Source organism: Sphaerodactylus townsendi, linkage group LG12 (genome assembly GCF_021028975.2).
Source record: "Sphaerodactylus townsendi isolate TG3544 linkage group LG12, MPM_Stown_v2.3, whole genome shotgun sequence".
In the NCBI taxonomy this organism is placed as follows: Eukaryota; Metazoa; Chordata; class Lepidosauria; order Squamata; family Sphaerodactylidae; genus Sphaerodactylus; species Sphaerodactylus townsendi.
In genome coordinates, this window is record NC_059436.1 from 47,816,068 (window position 1) to 47,839,947 (window position 23,880).

Sequence of the window (23,880 nt, forward strand, 5' to 3'; positions counted from 1 at the left end):
CACCCCCCCCCCCCCCCACCCCCCCCCCCCCCCACCCCCCCCCCCCCCCACCCCCCCCCCCCCCCACCCCCCCCCCCCCCCACCCCCCCCCCCCCCCACCCCCCCCCCCCCCCACCCCCCCCCCCCCCCACCCCCCCCCCCCCCCACCCCCCCCCCCCCCCACCCCCCCCCCCCCCCACCCCCCCCCCCCCCCACCCCCCCCCCCCCCCACCCCCCCCCCCCCCCACCCCCCCCCCCCCCCACCCCCCCCCCCCCCCACCCCCCCCCCCCCCCACCCCCCCCCCCCCCCACCCCCCCCCCCCCCCACCCCCCCCCCCCCCCACCCCCCCCCCCCCCCACCCCCCCCCCCCCCCACCCCCCCCCCCCCCCACCCCCCCCCCCCCCCACCCCCCCCCCCCCCCACCCCCCCCCCCCCCCACCCCCCCCCCCCCCCACCCCCCCCCCCCCCCACCCCCCCCCCCCCCCACCCCCCCCCCCCCCCACCCCCCCCCCCCCCCACCCCCCCCCCCCCCCACCCCCCCCCCCCCCCACCCCCCCCCCCCCCCACCCCCCCCCCCCCCCACCCCCCCCCCCCCCCACCCCCCCCCCCCCCCACCCCCCCCCCCCCCCACCCCCCCCCCCCCCCACCCCCCCCCCCCCCCACCCCCCCCCCCCCCCACCCCCCCCCCCCCCCACCCCCCCCCCCCCCCACCCCCCCCCCCCCCCACCCCCCCCCCCCCCCACCCCCCCCCCCCCCCACCCCCCCCCCCCCCCACCCCCCCCCCCCCCCACCCCCCCCCCCCCCCACCCCCCCCCCCCCCCACCCCCCCCCCCCCCCACCCCCCCCCCCCCCCACCCCCCCCCCCCCCCACCCCCCCCCCCCCCCACCCCCCCCCCCCCCCACCCCCCCCCCCCCCCACCCCCCCCCCCCCCCACCCCCCCCCCCCCCCACCCCCCCCCCCCCCCACCCCCCCCCCCCCCCACCCCCCCCCCCCCCCACCCCCCCCCCCCCCCACCCCCCCCCCCCCCCACCCCCCCCCCCCCCCACCCCCCCCCCCCCCCACCCCCCCCCCCCCCCACCCCCCCCCCCCCCCACCCCCCCCCCCCCCCACCCCCCCCCCCCCCCACCCCCCCCCCCCCCCACCCCCCCCCCCCCCCACCCCCCCCCCCCCCCACCCCCCCCCCCCCCCACCCCCCCCCCCCCCCACCCCCCCCCCCCCCCACCCCCCCCCCCCCCCACCCCCCCCCCCCCCCACCCCCCCCCCCCCCCACCCCCCCCCCCCCCCACCCCCCCCCCCCCCCACCCCCCCCCCCCCCCACCCCCCCCCCCCCCCACCCCCCCCCCCCCCCACCCCCCCCCCCCCCCACCCCCCCCCCCCCCCACCCCCCCCCCCCCCCACCCCCCCCCCCCCCCACCCCCCCCCCCCCCCACCCCCCCCCCCCCCCACCCCCCCCCCCCCCCACCCCCCCCCCCCCCCACCCCCCCCCCCCCCCACCCCCCCCCCCCCCCACCCCCCCCCCCCCCCACCCCCCCCCCCCCCCACCCCCCCCCCCCCCCACCCCCCCCCCCCCCCACCCCCCCCCCCCCCCACCCCCCCCCCCCCCCACCCCCCCCCCCCCCCACCCCCCCCCCCCCCCACCCCCCCCCCCCCCCACCCCCCCCCCCCCCCACCCCCCCCCCCCCCCACCCCCCCCCCCCCCCACCCCCCCCCCCCCCCACCCCCCCCCCCCCCCACCCCCCCCCCCCCCCACCCCCCCCCCCCCCCACCCCCCCCCCCCCCCACCCCCCCCCCCCCCCACCCCCCCCCCCCCCCACCCCCCCCCCCCCCCACCCCCCCCCCCCCCCACCCCCCCCCCCCCCCACCCCCCCCCCCCCCCACCCCCCCCCCCCCCCACCCCCCCCCCCCCCCACCCCCCCCCCCCCCCACCCCCCCCCCCCCCCACCCCCCCCCCCCCCCACCCCCCCCCCCCCCCACCCCCCCCCCCCCCCACCCCCCCCCCCCCCCACCCCCCCCCCCCCCCACCCCCCCCCCCCCCCACCCCCCCCCCCCCCCACCCCCCCCCCCCCCCACCCCCCCCCCCCCCCACCCCCCCCCCCCCCCACCCCCCCCCCCCCCCACCCCCCCCCCCCCCCACCCCCCCCCCCCCCCACCCCCCCCCCCCCCCACCCCCCCCCCCCCCCACCCCCCCCCCCCCCCACCCCCCCCCCCCCCCACCCCCCCCCCCCCCCACCCCCCCCCCCCCCCACCCCCCCCCCCCCCCACCCCCCCCCCCCCCCACCCCCCCCCCCCCCCACCCCCCCCCCCCCCCACCCCCCCCCCCCCCCACCCCCCCCCCCCCCCACCCCCCCCCCCCCCCACCCCCCCCCCCCCCCACCCCCCCCCCCCCCCACCCCCCCCCCCCCCCACCCCCCCCCCCCCCCACCCCCCCCCCCCCCCACCCCCCCCCCCCCCCACCCCCCCCCCCCCCCACCCCCCCCCCCCCCCACCCCCCCCCCCCCCCACCCCCCCCCCCCCCCACCCCCCCCCCCCCCCACCCCCCCCCCCCCCCACCCCCCCCCCCCCCCACCCCCCCCCCCCCCCACCCCCCCCCCCCCCCACCCCCCCCCCCCCCCACCCCCCCCCCCCCCCACCCCCCCCCCCCCCCACCCCCCCCCCCCCCCACCCCCCCCCCCCCCCACCCCCCCCCCCCCCCACCCCCCCCCCCCCCCACCCCCCCCCCCCCCCACCCCCCCCCCCCCCCACCCCCCCCCCCCCCCACCCCCCCCCCCCCCCACCCCCCCCCCCCCCCACCCCCCCCCCCCCCCACCCCCCCCCCCCCCCACCCCCCCCCCCCCCCACCCCCCCCCCCCCCCACCCCCCCCCCCCCCCACCCCCCCCCCCCCCCACCCCCCCCCCCCCCCACCCCCCCCCCCCCCCACCCCCCCCCCCCCCCACCCCCCCCCCCCCCCACCCCCCCCCCCCCCCACCCCCCCCCCCCCCCACCCCCCCCCCCCCCCACCCCCCCCCCCCCCCACCCCCCCCCCCCCCCACCCCCCCCCCCCCCCACCCCCCCCCCCCCCCACCCCCCCCCCCCCCCACCCCCCCCCCCCCCCACCCCCCCCCCCCCCCACCCCCCCCCCCCCCCACCCCCCCCCCCCCCCACCCCCCCCCCCCCCCACCCCCCCCCCCCCCCACCCCCCCCCCCCCCCACCCCCCCCCCCCCCCACCCCCCCCCCCCCCCACCCCCCCCCCCCCCCACCCCCCCCCCCCCCCACCCCCCCCCCCCCCCACCCCCCCCCCCCCCCACCCCCCCCCCCCCCCACCCCCCCCCCCCCCCACCCCCCCCCCCCCCCACCCCCCCCCCCCCCCACCCCCCCCCCCCCCCACCCCCCCCCCCCCCCACCCCCCCCCCCCCCCACCCCCCCCCCCCCCCACCCCCCCCCCCCCCCACCCCCCCCCCCCCCCACCCCCCCCCCCCCCCACCCCCCCCCCCCCCCACCCCCCCCCCCCCCCACCCCCCCCCCCCCCCACCCCCCCCCCCCCCCACCCCCCCCCCCCCCCACCCCCCCCCCCCCCCACCCCCCCCCCCCCCCACCCCCCCCCCCCCCCACCCCCCCCCCCCCCCACCCCCCCCCCCCCCCACCCCCCCCCCCCCCCACCCCCCCCCCCCCCCACCCCCCCCCCCCCCCACCCCCCCCCCCCCCCACCCCCCCCCCCCCCCACCCCCCCCCCCCCCCACCCCCCCCCCCCCCCACCCCCCCCCCCCCCCACCCCCCCCCCCCCCCACCCCCCCCCCCCCCCACCCCCCCCCCCCCCCACCCCCCCCCCCCCCCACCCCCCCCCCCCCCCACCCCCCCCCCCCCCCACCCCCCCCCCCCCCCACCCCCCCCCCCCCCCACCCCCCCCCCCCCCCACCCCCCCCCCCCCCCACCCCCCCCCCCCCCCACCCCCCCCCCCCCCCACCCCCCCCCCCCCCCACCCCCCCCCCCCCCCACCCCCCCCCCCCCCCACCCCCCCCCCCCCCCACCCCCCCCCCCCCCCACCCCCCCCCCCCCCCACCCCCCCCCCCCCCCACCCCCCCCCCCCCCCACCCCCCCCCCCCCCCACCCCCCCCCCCCCCCACCCCCCCCCCCCCCCACCCCCCCCCCCCCCCACCCCCCCCCCCCCCCACCCCCCCCCCCCCCCACCCCCCCCCCCCCCCACCCCCCCCCCCCCCCACCCCCCCCCCCCCCCACCCCCCCCCCCCCCCACCCCCCCCCCCCCCCACCCCCCCCCCCCCCCACCCCCCCCCCCCCCCACCCCCCCCCCCCCCCACCCCCCCCCCCCCCCACCCCCCCCCCCCCCCACCCCCCCCCCCCCCCACCCCCCCCCCCCCCCACCCCCCCCCCCCCCCACCCCCCCCCCCCCCCACCCCCCCCCCCCCCCACCCCCCCCCCCCCCCACCCCCCCCCCCCCCCACCCCCCCCCCCCCCCACCCCCCCCCCCCCCCACCCCCCCCCCCCCCCACCCCCCCCCCCCCCCACCCCCCCCCCCCCCCACCCCCCCCCCCCCCCACCCCCCCCCCCCCCCACCCCCCCCCCCCCCCACCCCCCCCCCCCCCCACCCCCCCCCCCCCCCACCCCCCCCCCCCCCCACCCCCCCCCCCCCCCACCCCCCCCCCCCCCCACCCCCCCCCCCCCCCACCCCCCCCCCCCCCCACCCCCCCCCCCCCCCACCCCCCCCCCCCCCCACCCCCCCCCCCCCCCACCCCCCCCCCCCCCCACCCCCCCCCCCCCCCACCCCCCCCCCCCCCCACCCCCCCCCCCCCCCACCCCCCCCCCCCCCCACCCCCCCCCCCCCCCACCCCCCCCCCCCCCCACCCCCCCCCCCCCCCACCCCCCCCCCCCCCCACCCCCCCCCCCCCCCACCCCCCCCCCCCCCCACCCCCCCCCCCCCCCACCCCCCCCCCCCCCCACCCCCCCCCCCCCCCACCCCCCCCCCCCCCCACCCCCCCCCCCCCCCACCCCCCCCCCCCCCCACCCCCCCCCCCCCCCACCCCCCCCCCCCCCCACCCCCCCCCCCCCCCACCCCCCCCCCCCCCCACCCCCCCCCCCCCCCACCCCCCCCCCCCCCCACCCCCCCCCCCCCCCACCCCCCCCCCCCCCCACCCCCCCCCCCCCCCACCCCCCCCCCCCCCCACCCCCCCCCCCCCCCACCCCCCCCCCCCCCCACCCCCCCCCCCCCCCACCCCCCCCCCCCCCCACCCCCCCCCCCCCCCACCCCCCCCCCCCCCCACCCCCCCCCCCCCCCACCCCCCCCCCCCCCCACCCCCCCCCCCCCCCACCCCCCCCCCCCCCCACCCCCCCCCCCCCCCACCCCCCCCCCCCCCCACCCCCCCCCCCCCCCACCCCCCCCCCCCCCCACCCCCCCCCCCCCCCACCCCCCCCCCCCCCCACCCCCCCCCCCCCCCACCCCCCCCCCCCCCCACCCCCCCCCCCCCCCACCCCCCCCCCCCCCCACCCCCCCCCCCCCCCACCCCCCCCCCCCCCCACCCCCCCCCCCCCCCACCCCCCCCCCCCCCCACCCCCCCCCCCCCCCACCCCCCCCCCCCCCCACCCCCCCCCCCCCCCACCCCCCCCCCCCCCCACCCCCCCCCCCCCCCACCCCCCCCCCCCCCCACCCCCCCCCCCCCCCACCCCCCCCCCCCCCCACCCCCCCCCCCCCCCACCCCCCCCCCCCCCCACCCCCCCCCCCCCCCACCCCCCCCCCCCCCCACCCCCCCCCCCCCCCACCCCCCCCCCCCCCCACCCCCCCCCCCCCCCACCCCCCCCCCCCCCCACCCCCCCCCCCCCCCACCCCCCCCCCCCCCCACCCCCCCCCCCCCCCACCCCCCCCCCCCCCCACCCCCCCCCCCCCCCACCCCCCCCCCCCCCCACCCCCCCCCCCCCCCACCCCCCCCCCCCCCCACCCCCCCCCCCCCCCACCCCCCCCCCCCCCCACCCCCCCCCCCCCCCACCCCCCCCCCCCCCCACCCCCCCCCCCCCCCACCCCCCCCCCCCCCCACCCCCCCCCCCCCCCACCCCCCCCCCCCCCCACCCCCCCCCCCCCCCACCCCCCCCCCCCCCCACCCCCCCCCCCCCCCACCCCCCCCCCCCCCCACCCCCCCCCCCCCCCACCCCCCCCCCCCCCCACCCCCCCCCCCCCCCACCCCCCCCCCCCCCCACCCCCCCCCCCCCCCACCCCCCCCCCCCCCCACCCCCCCCCCCCCCCACCCCCCCCCCCCCCCACCCCCCCCCCCCCCCACCCCCCCCCCCCCCCACCCCCCCCCCCCCCCACCCCCCCCCCCCCCCACCCCCCCCCCCCCCCACCCCCCCCCCCCCCCACCCCCCCCCCCCCCCACCCCCCCCCCCCCCCACCCCCCCCCCCCCCCACCCCCCCCCCCCCCCACCCCCCCCCCCCCCCACCCCCCCCCCCCCCCACCCCCCCCCCCCCCCACCCCCCCCCCCCCCCACCCCCCCCCCCCCCCACCCCCCCCCCCCCCCACCCCCCCCCCCCCCCACCCCCCCCCCCCCCCACCCCCCCCCCCCCCCACCCCCCCCCCCCCCCACCCCCCCCCCCCCCCACCCCCCCCCCCCCCCACCCCCCCCCCCCCCCACCCCCCCCCCCCCCCACCCCCCCCCCCCCCCACCCCCCCCCCCCCCCACCCCCCCCCCCCCCCACCCCCCCCCCCCCCCACCCCCCCCCCCCCCCACCCCCCCCCCCCCCCACCCCCCCCCCCCCCCACCCCCCCCCCCCCCCACCCCCCCCCCCCCCCACCCCCCCCCCCCCCCACCCCCCCCCCCCCCCACCCCCCCCCCCCCCCACCCCCCCCCCCCCCCACCCCCCCCCCCCCCCACCCCCCCCCCCCCCCACCCCCCCCCCCCCCCACCCCCCCCCCCCCCCACCCCCCCCCCCCCCCACCCCCCCCCCCCCCCACCCCCCCCCCCCCCCACCCCCCCCCCCCCCCACCCCCCCCCCCCCCCACCCCCCCCCCCCCCCACCCCCCCCCCCCCCCACCCCCCCCCCCCCCCACCCCCCCCCCCCCCCACCCCCCCCCCCCCCCACCCCCCCCCCCCCCCACCCCCCCCCCCCCCCACCCCCCCCCCCCCCCACCCCCCCCCCCCCCCACCCCCCCCCCCCCCCACCCCCCCCCCCCCCCACCCCCCCCCCCCCCCACCCCCCCCCCCCCCCACCCCCCCCCCCCCCCACCCCCCCCCCCCCCCACCCCCCCCCCCCCCCACCCCCCCCCCCCCCCACCCCCCCCCCCCCCCACCCCCCCCCCCCCCCACCCCCCCCCCCCCCCACCCCCCCCCCCCCCCACCCCCCCCCCCCCCCACCCCCCCCCCCCCCCACCCCCCCCCCCCCCCACCCCCCCCCCCCCCCACCCCCCCCCCCCCCCACCCCCCCCCCCCCCCACCCCCCCCCCCCCCCACCCCCCCCCCCCCCCACCCCCCCCCCCCCCCACCCCCCCCCCCCCCCACCCCCCCCCCCCCCCACCCCCCCCCCCCCCCACCCCCCCCCCCCCCCACCCCCCCCCCCCCCCACCCCCCCCCCCCCCCACCCCCCCCCCCCCCCACCCCCCCCCCCCCCCACCCCCCCCCCCCCCCACCCCCCCCCCCCCCCACCCCCCCCCCCCCCCACCCCCCCCCCCCCCCACCCCCCCCCCCCCCCACCCCCCCCCCCCCCCACCCCCCCCCCCCCCCACCCCCCCCCCCCCCCACCCCCCCCCCCCCCCACCCCCCCCCCCCCCCACCCCCCCCCCCCCCCACCCCCCCCCCCCCCCACCCCCCCCCCCCCCCACCCCCCCCCCCCCCCACCCCCCCCCCCCCCCACCCCCCCCCCCCCCCACCCCCCCCCCCCCCCACCCCCCCCCCCCCCCACCCCCCCCCCCCCCCACCCCCCCCCCCCCCCACCCCCCCCCCCCCCCACCCCCCCCCCCCCCCACCCCCCCCCCCCCCCACCCCCCCCCCCCCCCACCCCCCCCCCCCCCCACCCCCCCCCCCCCCCACCCCCCCCCCCCCCCACCCCCCCCCCCCCCCACCCCCCCCCCCCCCCACCCCCCCCCCCCCCCACCCCCCCCCCCCCCCACCCCCCCCCCCCCCCACCCCCCCCCCCCCCCACCCCCCCCCCCCCCCACCCCCCCCCCCCCCCACCCCCCCCCCCCCCCACCCCCCCCCCCCCCCACCCCCCCCCCCCCCCACCCCCCCCCCCCCCCACCCCCCCCCCCCCCCACCCCCCCCCCCCCCCACCCCCCCCCCCCCCCACCCCCCCCCCCCCCCACCCCCCCCCCCCCCCACCCCCCCCCCCCCCCACCCCCCCCCCCCCCCACCCCCCCCCCCCCCCACCCCCCCCCCCCCCCACCCCCCCCCCCCCCCACCCCCCCCCCCCCCCACCCCCCCCCCCCCCCACCCCCCCCCCCCCCCACCCCCCCCCCCCCCCACCCCCCCCCCCCCCCACCCCCCCCCCCCCCCACCCCCCCCCCCCCCCACCCCCCCCCCCCCCCACCCCCCCCCCCCCCCACCCCCCCCCCCCCCCACCCCCCCCCCCCCCCACCCCCCCCCCCCCCCACCCCCCCCCCCCCCCACCCCCCCCCCCCCCCACCCCCCCCCCCCCCCACCCCCCCCCCCCCCCACCCCCCCCCCCCCCCACCCCCCCCCCCCCCCACCCCCCCCCCCCCCCACCCCCCCCCCCCCCCACCCCCCCCCCCCCCCACCCCCCCCCCCCCCCACCCCCCCCCCCCCCCACCCCCCCCCCCCCCCACCCCCCCCCCCCCCCACCCCCCCCCCCCCCCACCCCCCCCCCCCCCCACCCCCCCCCCCCCCCACCCCCCCCCCCCCCCACCCCCCCCCCCCCCCCCCCCCCCCCCCCTCCACCCACCAACCCCCCCACCCCCCCCCCCCCCCCCCCCCCCCCCCCCCCCCCCCCCCCCCCCCCACCCCCCCCCCCCCCCCCCCCACACCCCCCCCCCCCACCCCCCCCCCCCCCACCCCCCACCACCCCCACCCCCCCCCCCCCCCCCCCCCCCCCACACCCACCCCCCCACACCCCCCCCCCCCCCCCCCCCCCCCCCCCCCCCCCCCCCCCCCCCCCCCCCCCCCCACCCCACCCCCCCCCCCCCCCCCCCCCCCCCCCACCCACCCTGGCCATGCTGGCAGGGGCTGATGGGAATTGTAGTCCATAACATCTGGCGTGCCAAAGGTTCGCCACCACTGTCCTATATCGTCTGCCAGATGGTAACAGTTCAAAAAGAGAGGATGCCGGATGAGGCAGGTCTTTCAGAATATTCTGAACTTTCTTTAAGCAGCGGGAATTATAGAGTTCTTCCAAAGAGGGGAGAGGGCAGCCAATAATCCTCTGGGCAGTGGTGATCACCCTTTGGAGCGCCTTCCTATCTGCCACTGTGCAACTGGCGAACCATGCACAGGTGCAGTATGTCAGGACACTCTCTATGGCACAGCGGTAGAAGGTCACCAGCAGTTTTTCATTCAATTGTTGTTTTCTCAAAAGTCTCAGATAATACAATCTCTGCTGGGCCTTCTTAACCACCGCAGCAGTGTGAACACCCCAGATCAAATCCTCTCTAATCATAACACCCAGGAAGGAGCCAAGTGCAACAGGCAAAAAAATCTCAGGTGTGTTCCCAAACACAGGTACTGTACTTTGCTCATTATGCTTGAACGATGCTCAAAATATTTCAAAGGAGCTCCAGAGTTCCAAAACCATCATTTTGCAGACCTTAATGTTGAAGCTATAATTGAAGCGTTTTAGGTGATACAGCGAAGACCCCAGCATGACGTGATGGGAATGATAAAAGCAGGTTTACATTTTGCTTTGGATTTTGATCTGTTTTGATATATTCAGAAGAGAGACTGTAACCCAAATTTTTACATAACCATCAACTTAACGTTCAGCTGATACTTTCTGAGTTTTGACATTGTGGGTTAATTCCTACCTTTATTTATTTTGGCTTTATTTTCAACGCCTGGAAGTGAGGAGTCATCAATTCTTTAAAAAACCTCCCCCCCCCCCCGCATAAGACTTGATTCCCTTGCTGAGATGTTCTGAATGTGAGCGTTGTTATTCCAGCACATGTCCCTGAAACAAGACCCTCAGTGCAGTGGTGGGATCCAAAAATTTTAGTAACAGGTTCCCATGGTGGTGGGATTCAAACTGTGGCGTAGCGCCAATGGGGATGGGCGGGGCGTGTCGGGGGCATGGCCGGGCATTCCGGGGGCGGGGCATTGCTGGGCAGGGCTGTGGCAAGGATGCAGCCGCTGCGCCAGTCCTTGGGCGGGAAACGAATGCACGCAGGTGCAGGCTGCCACGCACACCGGTGCACTTCCTGCTAGACTGCTTCAAGTTCTGCGCGCTACTGCTGAGGAGCGGAGGAGGGGCGTAACTAAGGCAAAAATCACGTGGCAAAACCACCCATTAGTAACCCCCTCTCGGCACACACAAATAATTAGTAACCTACTCTCGGGAACCTGTGAGAACCTGCTGGATCCCACCTCTGCCTCAGTGGATACATTTGGTAATGGGAGGGGGGCGATAAAGACACCCCAGCAGAAGGAGAGAGCGAAAGAGAGAGGAGGGAGCATCTCCAGTTAGTAACTCACCGAGTGCACAAGGAAGGAGCTGTGCTGGTGGAGGAAGGAATTAGAGATGGACATACTGAGGCCCTGAACAGAGACGCCGCTGCTGTCTTCGGGGCCGAAGGGCACTTGTGGTGGCTGGACACAGAAGGAGACAGAAGAGAAGGAGGAGGTGGCAAAAGAGGCCTGCTGAAGGAAGAGAGAGAAAGAGCAAGGAGGACAGAGAAAGGAAAGGACAAAACAAGGCCGACCCCGCAAGAGAGAGCTTTCTGGAGGGAGGGAGGTATCATATCCTGCCCTCCCTCCCCACATAAACAGAATAAATCGCAGAAAACAAGAATGTACGTTAAAAACTGCAACTGTTTTGGAAGAAAATGAAAAAAAAATTGAGGCATTGGAGGGGGATAAGAGAATCAAAACAGGTGAGCCAGCATCCCAGTGGTGGGTCTGGGTGGATGTCACACAAAACTACAAAGCCAAACTTGTCCTCGTTCCCCTTTAACTCCTCCCAGGGCCTTCACCTGGGACCAGCACAGAAACCACAAAGAACCTGGACACCAAAAACAAAGATGGTGCTTGCCTGCCTTGCGAGGGGAGATGGACTACTCTGAAGGTGCCCGAATTGGGGGCAGAACAATGACGAGGGGACTCACCAGCTGCCGCTGCTTTGGGGGGAGAGCCGGAGGTGGGGCCAGATCCTGGCCAGAGTCTGCGCTGCTGAAGGAGTCATTGAACCCATAAACCTCCATCAGGTGCTTATTCTTCTGCTGGTAGATGTGTTCGTTCTGGGGCGTCTGGTAGAACATGGAAGGCTGAGGCTCGGAGTAATCTTCTACGAACTGCATGTAGGCCATCACTGGAACAGAAAAGGCACGCAAGGGGTCACCTTCCTCTCCCTGCACCTCCACTGGTGTCACGGCACAAGGTACAGAATGGACCTGACTAGTGATGGATCTTGCCATCAAGATGCACAGCGGATCATTCTATATTTTCTACACTAATGGCAAGAGAGGAAGCATGACTCAGTTGTAAGGCTGGTACTGTAGTCAACTGACCAACTATCCCCTGGATGCCATCAAATATCCCATCAGACCAGGCTTCTCCTGCTTTTTGCAGGAGCAGCAGTGGCACAGTGGTTAAGAGCAGGTGTACTCTAATCTGGAGGAACCGGGTTTGATTCCCCGCCCTGCCGCTTGGGCTGGGGAGGCTTATCTGGGGAATTCAGAATTTCTCTCTGTCAACATTTTCTACCCCATGCATAATTTTATACAATCACATCCCCCCCTCAGACGTCTCCTCTCCAAACTAAAGAGTCCCAAACGTTGCAGCCTCTCCTCATAAGGAAGGTGCTCCAGTCCCTCAATCATCCTCGTTGCCCTTCTCTGCACTTTTTCTATCTCTTCAATATCCTTTTTGAGATGTGGCGACCAGAACCGAACACAGTACTCCAAGTGTGGTCACACCACGGCTTTATATAAGGGCATGACAATCTTTGCAGTTTTATTATCAATTCCTTTCCTAATTATCCCCAGCATAGAGTTTGCCTTTTTCACAGCTGCCATGCATTGAGTTGACATTCCCATGGAACTATCAACTAAGACGCCCAAATCCCTTTCCTGGTCTGTGACTGATAGCACTGACCCCTGAAGTGTGTATGTGAAGTGTGGATTTTTTGCCCCTATGTGCATCACTTTGCATTTTGCTACATTGAACTGCATTTGCCATTTCTTAGCCCACTCACCTAATTTATCAAGGTCCGCTTGGAGCTCTTCGCAATCCTTTGCGGTTCTCACCACACTACATAATTTGGTATCATCTGCAAACTTGGCTACCACGCTACCCACCCCTACTTCCAGGTCATTTATGAATAGGTTAAAGAGCACTGGTCCCAAAACGGATCCTTGGGGGTCACCACTCCCTACATCTCTCCATTGTGAGAATTTCCCATTTACACCCACTCTTTGCTTCCTGTTTCTCAACCAGTTTTTAATCCATAGGAGGACTTCCCCTCTTATTCCTTGATTGCTGAGTTTTCTCAATAGTCTCTGGTGAGGAACTTTGTCAAAAGCCTTTTGGAAATCCAAGTAGACAATGTCCACTGGTTCCCCCTTATCCACATGCCTGTTTACATCCTCAAATGTAAATCACCTTCCCTGGGCTTTTCAACAGACCCAGTTATGGATATTGAAGGCAACAATTTCTGGCGAGGGCAGGAAGGGAGATATAAAAATAATCAGAATTTTTCTGGTTCACAGGCAACAGCAAAGATCACAGCCATTTTCCATGGACTGCCAGGAAGTTGTCACCGTCCAGTGAAGACTCCTTGCTGCTCATGACTGCCAGACTCCCGTTTCACCTGCACGAGATGGTATGCACCTTCACTTACCATAGACTGGAATTGCCCACTTCACCCTTACTTAAGAACTGAAGGGGTGGAAAAAAATTCACCCTCTATTACTATGCTACTTGTTAGCTACTCCAGAGTTGGAAGACTTTGGTTTTGATTTTCATCTGGCCCTGGTCTGTATGGAGAGCCACAGGTTGCAGACCCGACATACAGAAAGGGAGTCCATTTGTGTTGCATAACATCCTGCGTGCTACTAACACTACATACGTGTCAAGAACTGCACAGGCAGACCACCCCCCCCCCCCCCCCCAAAAAAAAAAAAAAAAAAGAGCAGACACTGGGCTTACTGTGTTTGTTTTTCTTTTCAGGCAGAGGAGGCGGTTTCTCGGAGTCTCCTGCAGGGTCTGGAGAAGCGAAGTCAGCGAGGAATTCCATTGGGGCTGGTGAGTTCCCGGGCTGGAAGGGCAGCACAGTGGCAAAAGGGGTCAAGTGCATCGTGGGGATCAAGGCCAAGTTGTGCATCTCGTCCTCGGAGAGGTTATCGTATTGCGACGGGTGCCTCTCGAACAAGAGCCGACAGCCGGAGGTATCAAACGTGTGGGCAGCTGTGCCCCTTCTCTTCTTCTCTGGCAGAGCCGGGGGAATCTCTGCTACCTGCATTGCTGCCGAAGGGCTGCAGTGCTCCGGCAGCTGGAAAGAACGTCCGTGGAACGGGGAGCTGGACTCTGCCAGGGACTCTGGCAAGGGGCTGAGGACGCCGGGTGCCTGCTGAGGTATCTGATCGGCGTTGGAGAGGTCTTGCTGCAGGAACTCGTAGTCTGGATCGTAGTGATCTGTGAAGAGCAAAAGTAGCATCGAGAGATCAAAAGACACCCAGCCCTGTCTGTGGGGTCGCTGCGCTGCCCAGGGCAGAAAGGCAGGCTTTAATATTGAGAAAAACTATACGTGGCTATCTTGTGCTGAAATCTGTGGTAGGCAGCGCTGCAGCTTCCTAGCGCAAGGAAAGTCAAGAAAAGTCAGGCTTATGCATTCATACGTCACATCTCCACATACAGAGAGGGTGTACCTCTTAAGGTCAGGAAGCAAACAACTGGATATTTCCCCACCAACTCCTCCTAGATCTCACCCCTCTAGTCTGATCCTGTACAGCAATTCTTCTGTTCAGAGACAGCAAGCATATGCGGGGGGAAATCAGCGTGCGGGGCCTAGTTTACCAACAGCACCCTAACAAGAACTGACTGAAACTCTGGCCCTTTCCGCACTGCGGAAAGGGCGCTTCCCCACCGGCAGGAATTCTGCCGGTGGGGAAGCGGGGGCCGTTCACACGAGAGCGTGCGAGCGGCCCCCAAAGAGGCCGGCGCAAGAGAGGCGGCTCCGCACAGAGCCGCCTCTTCCCCGCCCCTCTCCCACTCACCTCGTCGCCTCCGTCGCCCTGCTGGCCTCCGTAGACCCGTCCACGCTACCCTCCGACCTCCAGGGGTTGGAGGACAGCGAGGGAGGGTCTATGGAGGCCAGCAGGGCAATGGAGGCTAATTTCGAGGTGAGTGGGAGAGGGATCGGAACAGCCTTTTATTCCCCAGCGGTGCCGTTCGCACCACGCCGCAGGGAATGCGCTGTTGTTCCAAAAACCTCCCTCCAGGAGGGAGGTTTTTGGAGGCGGCCTGACGCCGCCCTGGGGGAGGGGAGCCAGGTCGGTGCTGCTGCGTTTTCGCAGTGCCACCTGTGCGAACGGCTCCCTGGGGACGGTGTTTTTGCCGTCCCCAGGGCGCCGTTTATGGCCCGTGCGGAAAGGGCCTCACTGGGGAGAGACAGAGGGGAGAAAGAGAGCTAAAGGCTATGGGAAGGGGAGCAAGCAAGCGTGGTCTTTCTCAGGGGCATCATGATCCACAGGTTTTGGAATGAGACACAGGTGGGGCAGCAGGCAGTGCCTGGGGGGAGGGTTGCGAGGGGGGGAAGGGGAGAGCATCCCAGGAGAAAAATTAAGTTAGAAAAATGAGGCTTCATCCAAGAAACTCTCTGGCAAATCCAGAATTTCCTACCATAGAGTTCTCAGTGATTGCTAGAGCTATCTTTTTTACTTCTGCATGGTGCTAGGAATCTTCAAGAACTCTATGGAAAGAACTTCCTGTAAATAAATGGGGCCTTATTCCCATTTTTAATTTTTCTCCCATTGCTGCTTCTAGTGGCAGCAGGCAACGGGACGTGGGGAAGAGGGAGCTTGGCAGGCTGAAGTATTCCAGAATGGTGGTTAAGGGGCACTGTATGTCAGCAATGTCATGTGATTGACTGTGAGATCACATGATCAGGAAGAATCTGAACTGCTGTGTTTGAATCCTCCTTCGAATGGCTGGCAGCTCCGTCCTGTGTCCAGCGGCCTTGGTAGGCCATTACCGGGCATCTGGTTCAAACCCATTCATCCAACACATTATTCAGGTGCCAGGGTTTCAGCCCCAACACCCCGCCCCCAACCGCACACACAGTCCATCCTTCTCCCTTGCACTCCTCTCCTGCCCTTTTTTGCTCCAGCTTTCCTCTTCCTACCTAACGTTTCACAGCTTGTGTTGCGGGAGCACTGCCCACTGTCGCAATCCAGCGAGGAGAGCTGCTCGTCGGACTTGCTCAGCTTGCCCATGCTGTTGTACGGTGAAAGACGGGGGGACTCCCCTCCGTAGGACTGGCTGCCCCCTGACAGCCTCCGCTGAGCGTAGCAGTCGGCATCGAAATCCTGAAGACAGAAAACAAGCGTGAGCAATAGTAGGCTCAGAGGACTAGCCAATTGGTCACTGATCTCTACTTAAACCGTAGGTGATCTGGAGATTTCTGGCAGACATTCTACATGGATCCATTTTCAACGGGCCACTTACAAACTGGGGGCCAGCCCACCACGAAACCCACACGTATCTCCCTTATACAGTAACCAGGGTGCTGAGGAATCCAGAGAGCAGATATTCAGCCTTCAGAGCACACTTAATTGACCATGCTCTCAGTTAATCTCCATGCCCTGAATTGGAAGAGCAGCCAGCCAGCAGGGATCTGCTATTCTCTTGCTAACCTTGCTTCCTAGGGGTCAAGGAGCGGCTAAACTCTTTGAATAGACTGTACTGCTTTAGTTAATTTTCGTCAAACTTTGACCCAACCTCCGGGTCCTCTCTCAAAATGTTCAGTTATGTCTCATGCACTGCAATTTCGAGCACAAAAACTCAGAAGTGAACTCCACTGATTTCAAAGGGACTTTCTCTGTCTCAGATAGCAGCCTGGACTATTGTGATACCTGTACCTTTCCTGACTTGTGCCTTTTCTTGCCATTCTTCACTCTGGTTTTTCCTCTTCTTCTTTCTCGGGGCCTTCACTGATCCTTCGTGCTCTGTGTTGGCCCTCCTCTCCCCAGGGTACCCAATTTCTGCCTGTGGGTGCTACTATTCTTAAGTGCCTCTTGACGTACCTTCTCTTCTCTTCTCTTCTCTTCTCTTCTCTTCTCTTCTCTTCTCTTCTCTTCTCTTCTCTTCTCAACTCTCCTAGAAGGCCCTTTGTCTCTTCTAGCACCCTCACATTGGATCAGCTGTAGATCTGCTGGCCTCTTGTGGGGTCTCCACTCTTGCTACCCCTGCCCCTTGAGTAGAAGACCCTTTCTCTAATACTTGGTTTTGCTCACTTCTCCTAATTAAGCGAGGCCCTCCCGACTGCCCTATCAAACAAAGCAGCTCATTCGGTGGGTACATGAGGAAGGATCTTTTCAGTGACAGCCCCACAATTATGGAAGTACCTTCCCAGTGACCTCCGCCTTGTTCATTTACTTTTGATCTCCAGGAGGCTGTTGAAGATGGTTCCATTTAGGACTGCATTTGGTCTACTAGAGGCCCTGAATTGCCATTTTAAATTCTGGTTTTTAAGGTATTTTATTTTCTTTATTTTACTTGTATTTTATCTATGTGGGAAGTCGCCTTAAGCTCCGTCAGGAAAAAACGGCAGCTGATAAACGTTTCAAACAAAATAGCAGCACCTGAAAGCCCACCTATCCAAAACTGCCTTTCCAAGTTCAGATCATGTAGCTTTCTCCAGAGATCAGGTCTACTGCCTGTTATTTGGAGCATCTACCTAAATGTTCAATGGCAAAGTTCTCCTTTAAGCTTTAAAGAGTCACTATTTTCAACAGGGACAGCTCCTCTTTGAAAATAATGGTCCTTAGTTTAAAAGGCCAATGGCTCAGCTAGGGCCAGGAGACCTTTGGGGACTCTCCCTCCCTCCCTAGACTCTCCCTAGAGGCACTTGCAAAATTATCATTTCTAGGGGAATGTATTGTTGAAGGCTTTCACAGCCGGATTCAACTGGTTGCGGTGGGTTTTCCGGGCTGTGTGGCCGTGGTCGGGTAGATCTTGTTCCTAACGTTTCACCAGCACCCATGCTGTTATCTTCAGAGGTGTATCACGGAGAGAAGTCTGTTACACATGGTGTCTAGTGCGTAACTTTCCCCAATTTCTAGAGGAAAATTGGGAATATTGATCTGGTATTTCCAGAATGACTTTCCAGATTGATGATAACACTCCTAACATTATTGATAATTATAATAACGCCATTCCTGGCTTTCCAATATGGAAGTATGATGATCATTTTGCACGTGTGCATCAATATGTTCCCACCGTACCACCCGGACTTCTTGTGGAGAAGCCAGGCAGTTACCTGTCTGTTGATTCCAATGGGCAAACTGGAGCCACTGGTGGTCCGGCTCATGGGCGCCACAACAGCCACTCTTGTAGGGGATGGAGCAGACTGACGTTTTTTGGGTGGCAGCGCTGGAGGAGGACTGCGTGAGAGAAGAAAGAGATTTAAAAACTTCCTATAAGCAGCAAACACTTTTCTGTCGAGAAATCACAAGAAGCCAGAATTTCTCCCAGATTACAGAGGCCCCTTCCGCACAGGCAGAATAATGCACTTTCAATCCACAAAAAGCATGCAGTATAGACCACAAAGCATCACTCTGGCCCCTTCCGCACATGCAGAATAATGCACTTTCAATCCACTTTCAGTGCACTTCGCCGGTGGATTTTACTGTGCAGAATAGCAAAATCCACTTGCAAACAATTGTGAAAGTGGATTGAAAGTGCATTATTCTGCATGTGCGGAAGGGGCCAGAGTGATGCTTTGTGGTCTATACTGCATGCTTTTTCCCTCTCTCCTTTAAGAGAAAGGAATTGCAGAATTACAGAAAGGAATTAAATTACAGAAGTAGAAACAACGCCAGATAAAATAAATGGTGAGACAGACTACAATCCTGTTCCCCTTATGAAAACTCTCCCCTGAAGTCTGCTACCGCAACGACAGCCTTACTCCAATTACAGAAATGCCCTGATGAATAATTCTACTTTTCAAATGTTGTGAAATGACAGAAGGAAGAGGGGCGGGGGGGGGGGGGGCTTCCTGAACTCCTCAGGCAGGCTGGGAAGAAGGGATCACAACTGAGAAAGTGCACGTCCAGGTGTCTCTCAGTCTCACCCATGGCATCTCTAGAAGGCATTGGCTTTTGGGGACACCAAACTAGCTTTTGTCTTCTCAGCTCCGACTCCCACACGGTGTTCTTGGTGCCTGCCAGAGGCATATGTTTTTAAAACTCGCTCTGACCTTAGGCATTCAGTGCGCACAGGTCCAATTTTATCTTCCTCTCCCGAAAAGCTCTGCTCAAAACATTTCTGCATGCCCCAAATTTAACTGACTAAACCAAAACACAGAGAGAAAGGAGCCAAGAAGGACAGGTGGTCACTAAATTTGTTCCAAGTTGCCTGGGACACTGCTCATATGATAAAAATGGTCCCGAGGGGCATCTCAGTTGCACCAAGGGAGTGAGAAATTTACCTCGGTGACCAAGGTCCCAAGTTTCCAGACCTCAGTGAGAGGAACCTTTTCACTACTACCACCAGCAAGTGAGGCAGCGATCCACGGTTTTATTTAGCGTTGCTTGCACACAACACCTTTTGCCCACTATTTTCAATCCTTCCATTCATTTAGTGATCATGGGTGTTTTCCTGGCCACCCACCTCAATATAATCGGGGTTTGGGGCCACTTCGTGGGAGCCCACACATCTTTCCCCTTTAATTTTCACTTGCTGGCTTGAACAAGGGGTCAACTTAGGTATGAGTTTAACAAAAGATCAAAAATCATACCACTGAGTCAGTTACAAGAGAGTGAATATTTGCTAGCTGCAGAGAATTACAAACATAACCAAAACGTGAAAGAAAGTAAACAGTAACTACTGAACAAAGTAAAAACAAATGGGAATAACAAACATAGTCCCTTGTCCTTGCATTGACAAAAAAGAAACAAAATTGTCTGTCCCACATTTCAGCTTTTTCGGGGGAAGGGGGGTGTCCTGGTTAGGAGAAAATTTATCTCTTGCAGCCATTTTTTTTCAAAAAACACAGGCCTTGTCCTCTTCTCCTCTAGCTGGTGCTGGGAAAAAACTAGCTTACGCTGCTCCTCCCATGAGAGGCCCAATCCTCCAAAAGAGTACTCCCCTTTTATTCATTAAAAAATATATATCAATCAATCAATAAATAGTTATTACAATCAAAAGATCAGTCAACATCGGTTTAACTGCACAATTTACATACAAGCATAAAGTTAACATGCAGAGATTAAAATTCATAACCTTACTTTGATGTAATTAATTATACAACGAAGAAGAAGAAGAAGAAGAGTTTGGATTTATATCCCCCCTTTCTCTCCTGTAGGAGACTCAAAGGGGCTTACAATCTCCTTGCCCTTCCCTCCTCACAACAAACACGCTGTGAGGTGGGTGGGGCTGAGAGAGCTCCGAGAAGCTGTGACTAGCCCAAGGTCACCCAGCTGGTGTGTGTGGGAGTGCACAGGCTAATTCCCCAGATAAGCCTCCACAGGTCAGGTGGCAGAGCTGGGAATCAAACCCGGTTCCTCCAGATCAGAGTGCACTGCTCTTAGCCACTGCGCCACTGCTGCTCCATAAAAAACTATTAAAACATTTGGACTATCTACTTCCTCAGAGACAAACCAAGTATATCCTTTCTACATAAAGAAAGCCCCTACCTGGATGGCCCGGCTAACTTGGTCGCACAGGATCATGGGAGCTAAACAGGGTTGGCGGGGGGTGGTACTCGAATGGGAGACCACCAAGGAAGACCAGGGTCAGTATGCAGAGGCACACAGTGGCGAACTGCCTCTGCTTGTCTCTTGCCTTGAAAACCCTGCAGGGTTGCCGCAAGTCAATTGTGACTTGCCTGCACTTTCTACCATCCCATGAAGGAAAACTCCAGGTTCCCCAGTTCTAAAAGGTGCCACGGAGCTTATGTGACATGGAATTGTGATCCACGGAGGGCCTTTTAGGTCAGTTCAGTCGCGATTTCGGTATCAACTGCTGCCCCTTCCAAGCCAGGCCTGTTCTCAATTGAAGGCTGACTTGGAAAATGCATTTTACAGGCTCGGTCCTACCTGGGAAATCTGTTTGAGTATAAGCTCTGAAAATCAAGAGAACATAAATTAAAGGTCCCCCCGCCCCCATGCTTGCAGGATGAAGTGTCAATTCATTACATTCCTACTGAAAAGCATGAGTTTGTCAATCAAAGCGGAGGCAAAGAGGAAAGGCAAAAACCTCTTCCTCCTACGAATTCAATGCATAGGTGGGAAAAACAGTTTCTGACTGGGCAGGTAGGACTGGCAATGGTTGGGTTTTCCTGATACCAACATGCTTGAAAATCATGCAGATTTCCCTCCAAACGCCTCCAATTTAAGCGCTTTGTTGAGAAAAATTACACAGGAAATTCTCACCAGCAACCACAGCTCTCAAAAGCAGACAATTTCTGCGAAACCACACAGAGTTCACATTGCTCGCTTCGTGGCTGCTTATATTAAAAAAAACCCAGAAGCTGGGAAGGCAGGGGAAATCCACCTTTTCAAAATGATATTCAAGGTTTTTTAAAAAGTTGCTACTACTGAAGAGAGAAAGAAGATAACAGAGAGCAAAGATGGAAGAAGATTAAGGGTGACCTTTTTCTTTATTTTCATTTTCTATCTCCTCCTCCTGCAGTTCAACCTTCCAACCCATAGCACAGCAAGTGAGATCCATCCCCTGACCCTCAAGGCATGATGGTGCACTACATCACAAACGCTCCTGCGTGGGTTCATGGGTGGTTGTGAGTTTCTCCCAGAAGCTCATTGTTCATTTACAAGCAGCAGTGGCGTAGGAGGTTAAGAGCTCGTGTATCTAATCTGGAGGAACCGGGTTTGATTCCCCGCTCTGCCGCCTGAGCTGTGGAGGCTTATCTGGGGAATTCAGATTAGCCTGTACACTCCCACACACACCAGCTGGGTGACCTTGGGCTAGTCACAGCTTCTCAGAGCTCTCTCAGCCCCACCTACCTTACAGGGTGTTTGTTGTAAGGGGGGAAGGGAAAGGAGATTGTAAGCCCCTTTGAGTCTCCTGCAGGAGAGAAAGGGGGGATATAAATCCAAACTCTTCTTCTTCTTCTTCTTCTTACAACTAAAATGGCCAGTCTGGCACTTTGCTTCAAAACGTCCAATAAGAAAATATCTTCAACCCCCAGGTCTCTGACAACGTGTCGCCCGCGGCATCCTTCATTCACAAATGAACACATCCAGCCAATGATTCTACCAGTGGTTTTTAAAAGCACAGCATGGGTAACTAACTGCGAGGCTATCGTGGATCAACACTCCTGAAACTTGGGCCCCTTCCGCACATGCAGAATAGCAAAATCTACTTGCAAATGATCCTCTGAAGAGGCCAGCCACAGATGATCCTCTGAAGATGCCAGCCACAGATGCAGGCGAAACGTCAGGAGAGAATGCTGCTAGAACACGGCCATACAGCCCGGAAACCACGCACCACCCAACTACTTGCAAACAGTTGTGAAAGTGGATTGAAAGTGCATTATTCTGCATGTGCGGAAGGGGCCACCGCTTGGCTTGGATCCAGACTCAATTTTCCAAAGGCAGAATGGAAATGTTCTGCCTCTCCTCTCCCACTACACTCACCAATCTCCATGAAATGCTGCCCCTGAAGAATGTAGCAGGAATGGAGAACCAGTGGAAACTGCCAATTTAGTTTGGCTCCTACCCCCTTGTCTGCTTCTGTGGATCTTCCCTGACAACATGCAGTTTCAGGGTAGAGCTACCCTATTTTAGGACCCACTCCAAATTCACAAGGTGACACACCAGACTTGGCTTAGTGCACCATGGAAATCGAGTCTATGTCTTCAAACATGCCCTGGAACCCTCCCCAACCTTCAAGGACTTTGTGGAAGGATATGCAGGGATTTCTTGGCAGATGACAAGGTAAGAGTTCTCCTAAAGTTCGAAAAACACTTAATGACAGACTTCAGTACAACGGAGGCAGGGCACCCCCACTCCCCAGTTACCTGTTTTCAGCTACCCGAATGCAAGGGAGGGGGGGCTTGGGAGGGGCGACCTCTTCATCCGTGGAATCTGCCGAAACCTCTGCGGACGGAGTCATCCCCGTTGTCTTGTTGAGAATTTCCATCTCCCGATCCGTCAGGGGAAGCTCCGAAGGGCTGAGGAGGGTCAAAAGAGAAGAGTCTGAAAAGGCGTTAGGAGCATTTTATATGCACTAAGGGAGTGGCAAAAGAGCATACAGGTGCTCTGCAGGAATTCAGCCTCTCCTGCTCTTTCAGAAGCGACTCGTCTACGGCCACAAGGCCTTTCTAATGAACTGCAGACTATTAATTCAGCTCTCTTCCTCCGCTGTCTTCACGTTTTTAGGAGTGCAAGCATGAAGGCAGGTTGTGTTGGAATTAATGGGTGATCTGGGGGATGCGAGCAACCATTGAGAACACCCTCGCCCCCCGCCCTACTCCCCACCCCCATATACACATCCTCCAAGGGACTGGGCAGGTGAGCCAAAGGATACAATGATATATCCAAGTCCTGAAGAAATGCGCCTGCTTAGAGGGACAAAACTTTTTCTTTCCCATCTCCCAATTTCCAGGTCTGGAGTAGCTCATGCCCACCCATACCCCTCAGGGCACCACAATCTAAGCACCTTGTCAAACACTGTCTTTACTCACCTGTCGGATTTACATGCAGGCAAAAGGGGTTTGACGGGACTCGTAGGGGAGGGGTGCTCTTGCTTCTCAATTGTGAGCTTGACCAGTTCCTAATAACAATTTAAAAAAACCAGAAAACTTGACAAAGTTCAAGACAATGTACTGTCCACATAGGAAACTGAGCTTCCTGCTTCAGAGTTTAGATTTTCATAGAGAGAAGGGAGAGCCAGGCTCAGACCCCCCTCAGCCATGACATTGACACACAGCTAAAAAATCCAGGAAAAAATCAGTTTTTAAAGTCTGTGGTCATTCTGTCAAATTTCAGTAGCATTGTTCTTAAATTTTCAAACTTCCCCTTTTAAGAATTCTTGAGGGGGAAAAAAATACACCGCCATTTCACTGGCACGTAGCACACAGCCCCACAAACATCAGAGGAAGTCGGCTTGTTTGATAAATAAAAAACTTAGTTACTCTCAAAGGTGCCAACAGATTTTTGAAAAAAAGGAACAGAAGCTCTTTGTGTGAAATCTATGCCCAATAATTACAATGATCGTGTGAGGTAACAAGGAGGGGGGGGGGGTGGAACCTACTGGAGCCCTCAATCTGAACAGCAAGGTGTTATACACAAAAAACAGTTCTCCACAGAGGTTTGTTTTCAAGCAGCTTCTAGGGTGGTGCCCGTACCATGTGAATCAGCCCATTGTACAGCCTTCTTCCTGAATTCTCATCCGCCCCATGAAAGGAAATTCCAAAAGGGAAACTCAAAGAGCCTCACTTTGCCATGAATATCAAAGGTTTGCAGAGACACTGAAGAGAAACTTCCAGTTTAACACTACATGCAACACCCACGTGGCAGATGATGATGCAATGAGAGAAGCAGTCCTTGGAAAGCAGAAGTAGAAGGGGTGAGTGGGATCTA

At 65.8% G+C, this 23,880-nt stretch overlaps 1 protein-coding gene across 5 annotated transcripts in view; it reads right to left on the reverse strand.

The window, feature by feature from the left end:
* The window catches only part of RAPGEF1 (Rap guanine nucleotide exchange factor 1), a 58,293-nt gene that overhangs the window by 25,469 nt on the left and 8,944 nt on the right, over positions 1-23,880 (reverse strand). For 2 of the 5 annotated variants that reach the window (XM_048512390.1, XM_048512385.1), the window contains exons 4-10: positions 22,983-23,071; positions 22,317-22,469; positions 17,595-17,718; positions 15,459-15,642; positions 13,265-13,750; positions 11,224-11,426; positions 10,595-10,756 (exon numbers count right to left, since the gene is read on the reverse strand). In XM_048512390.1, coding sequence (XP_048368347.1) covers positions 10,595-10,756; positions 11,224-11,426; positions 13,265-13,750; positions 15,459-15,642; positions 17,595-17,718; positions 22,317-22,469; positions 22,983-23,071 — 1,401 coding nt within the window. Of the gene's footprint in view, positions 1-10,594; positions 10,760-11,223; positions 11,427-13,264; positions 13,751-15,458; positions 15,643-17,594; positions 17,719-22,316; positions 22,470-22,982; positions 23,072-23,880 lie in introns of all 5 variants that reach the window. The other 3 variants (XM_048512389.1, XM_048512387.1, XM_048512386.1) reach the window with 2 other exon arrangements.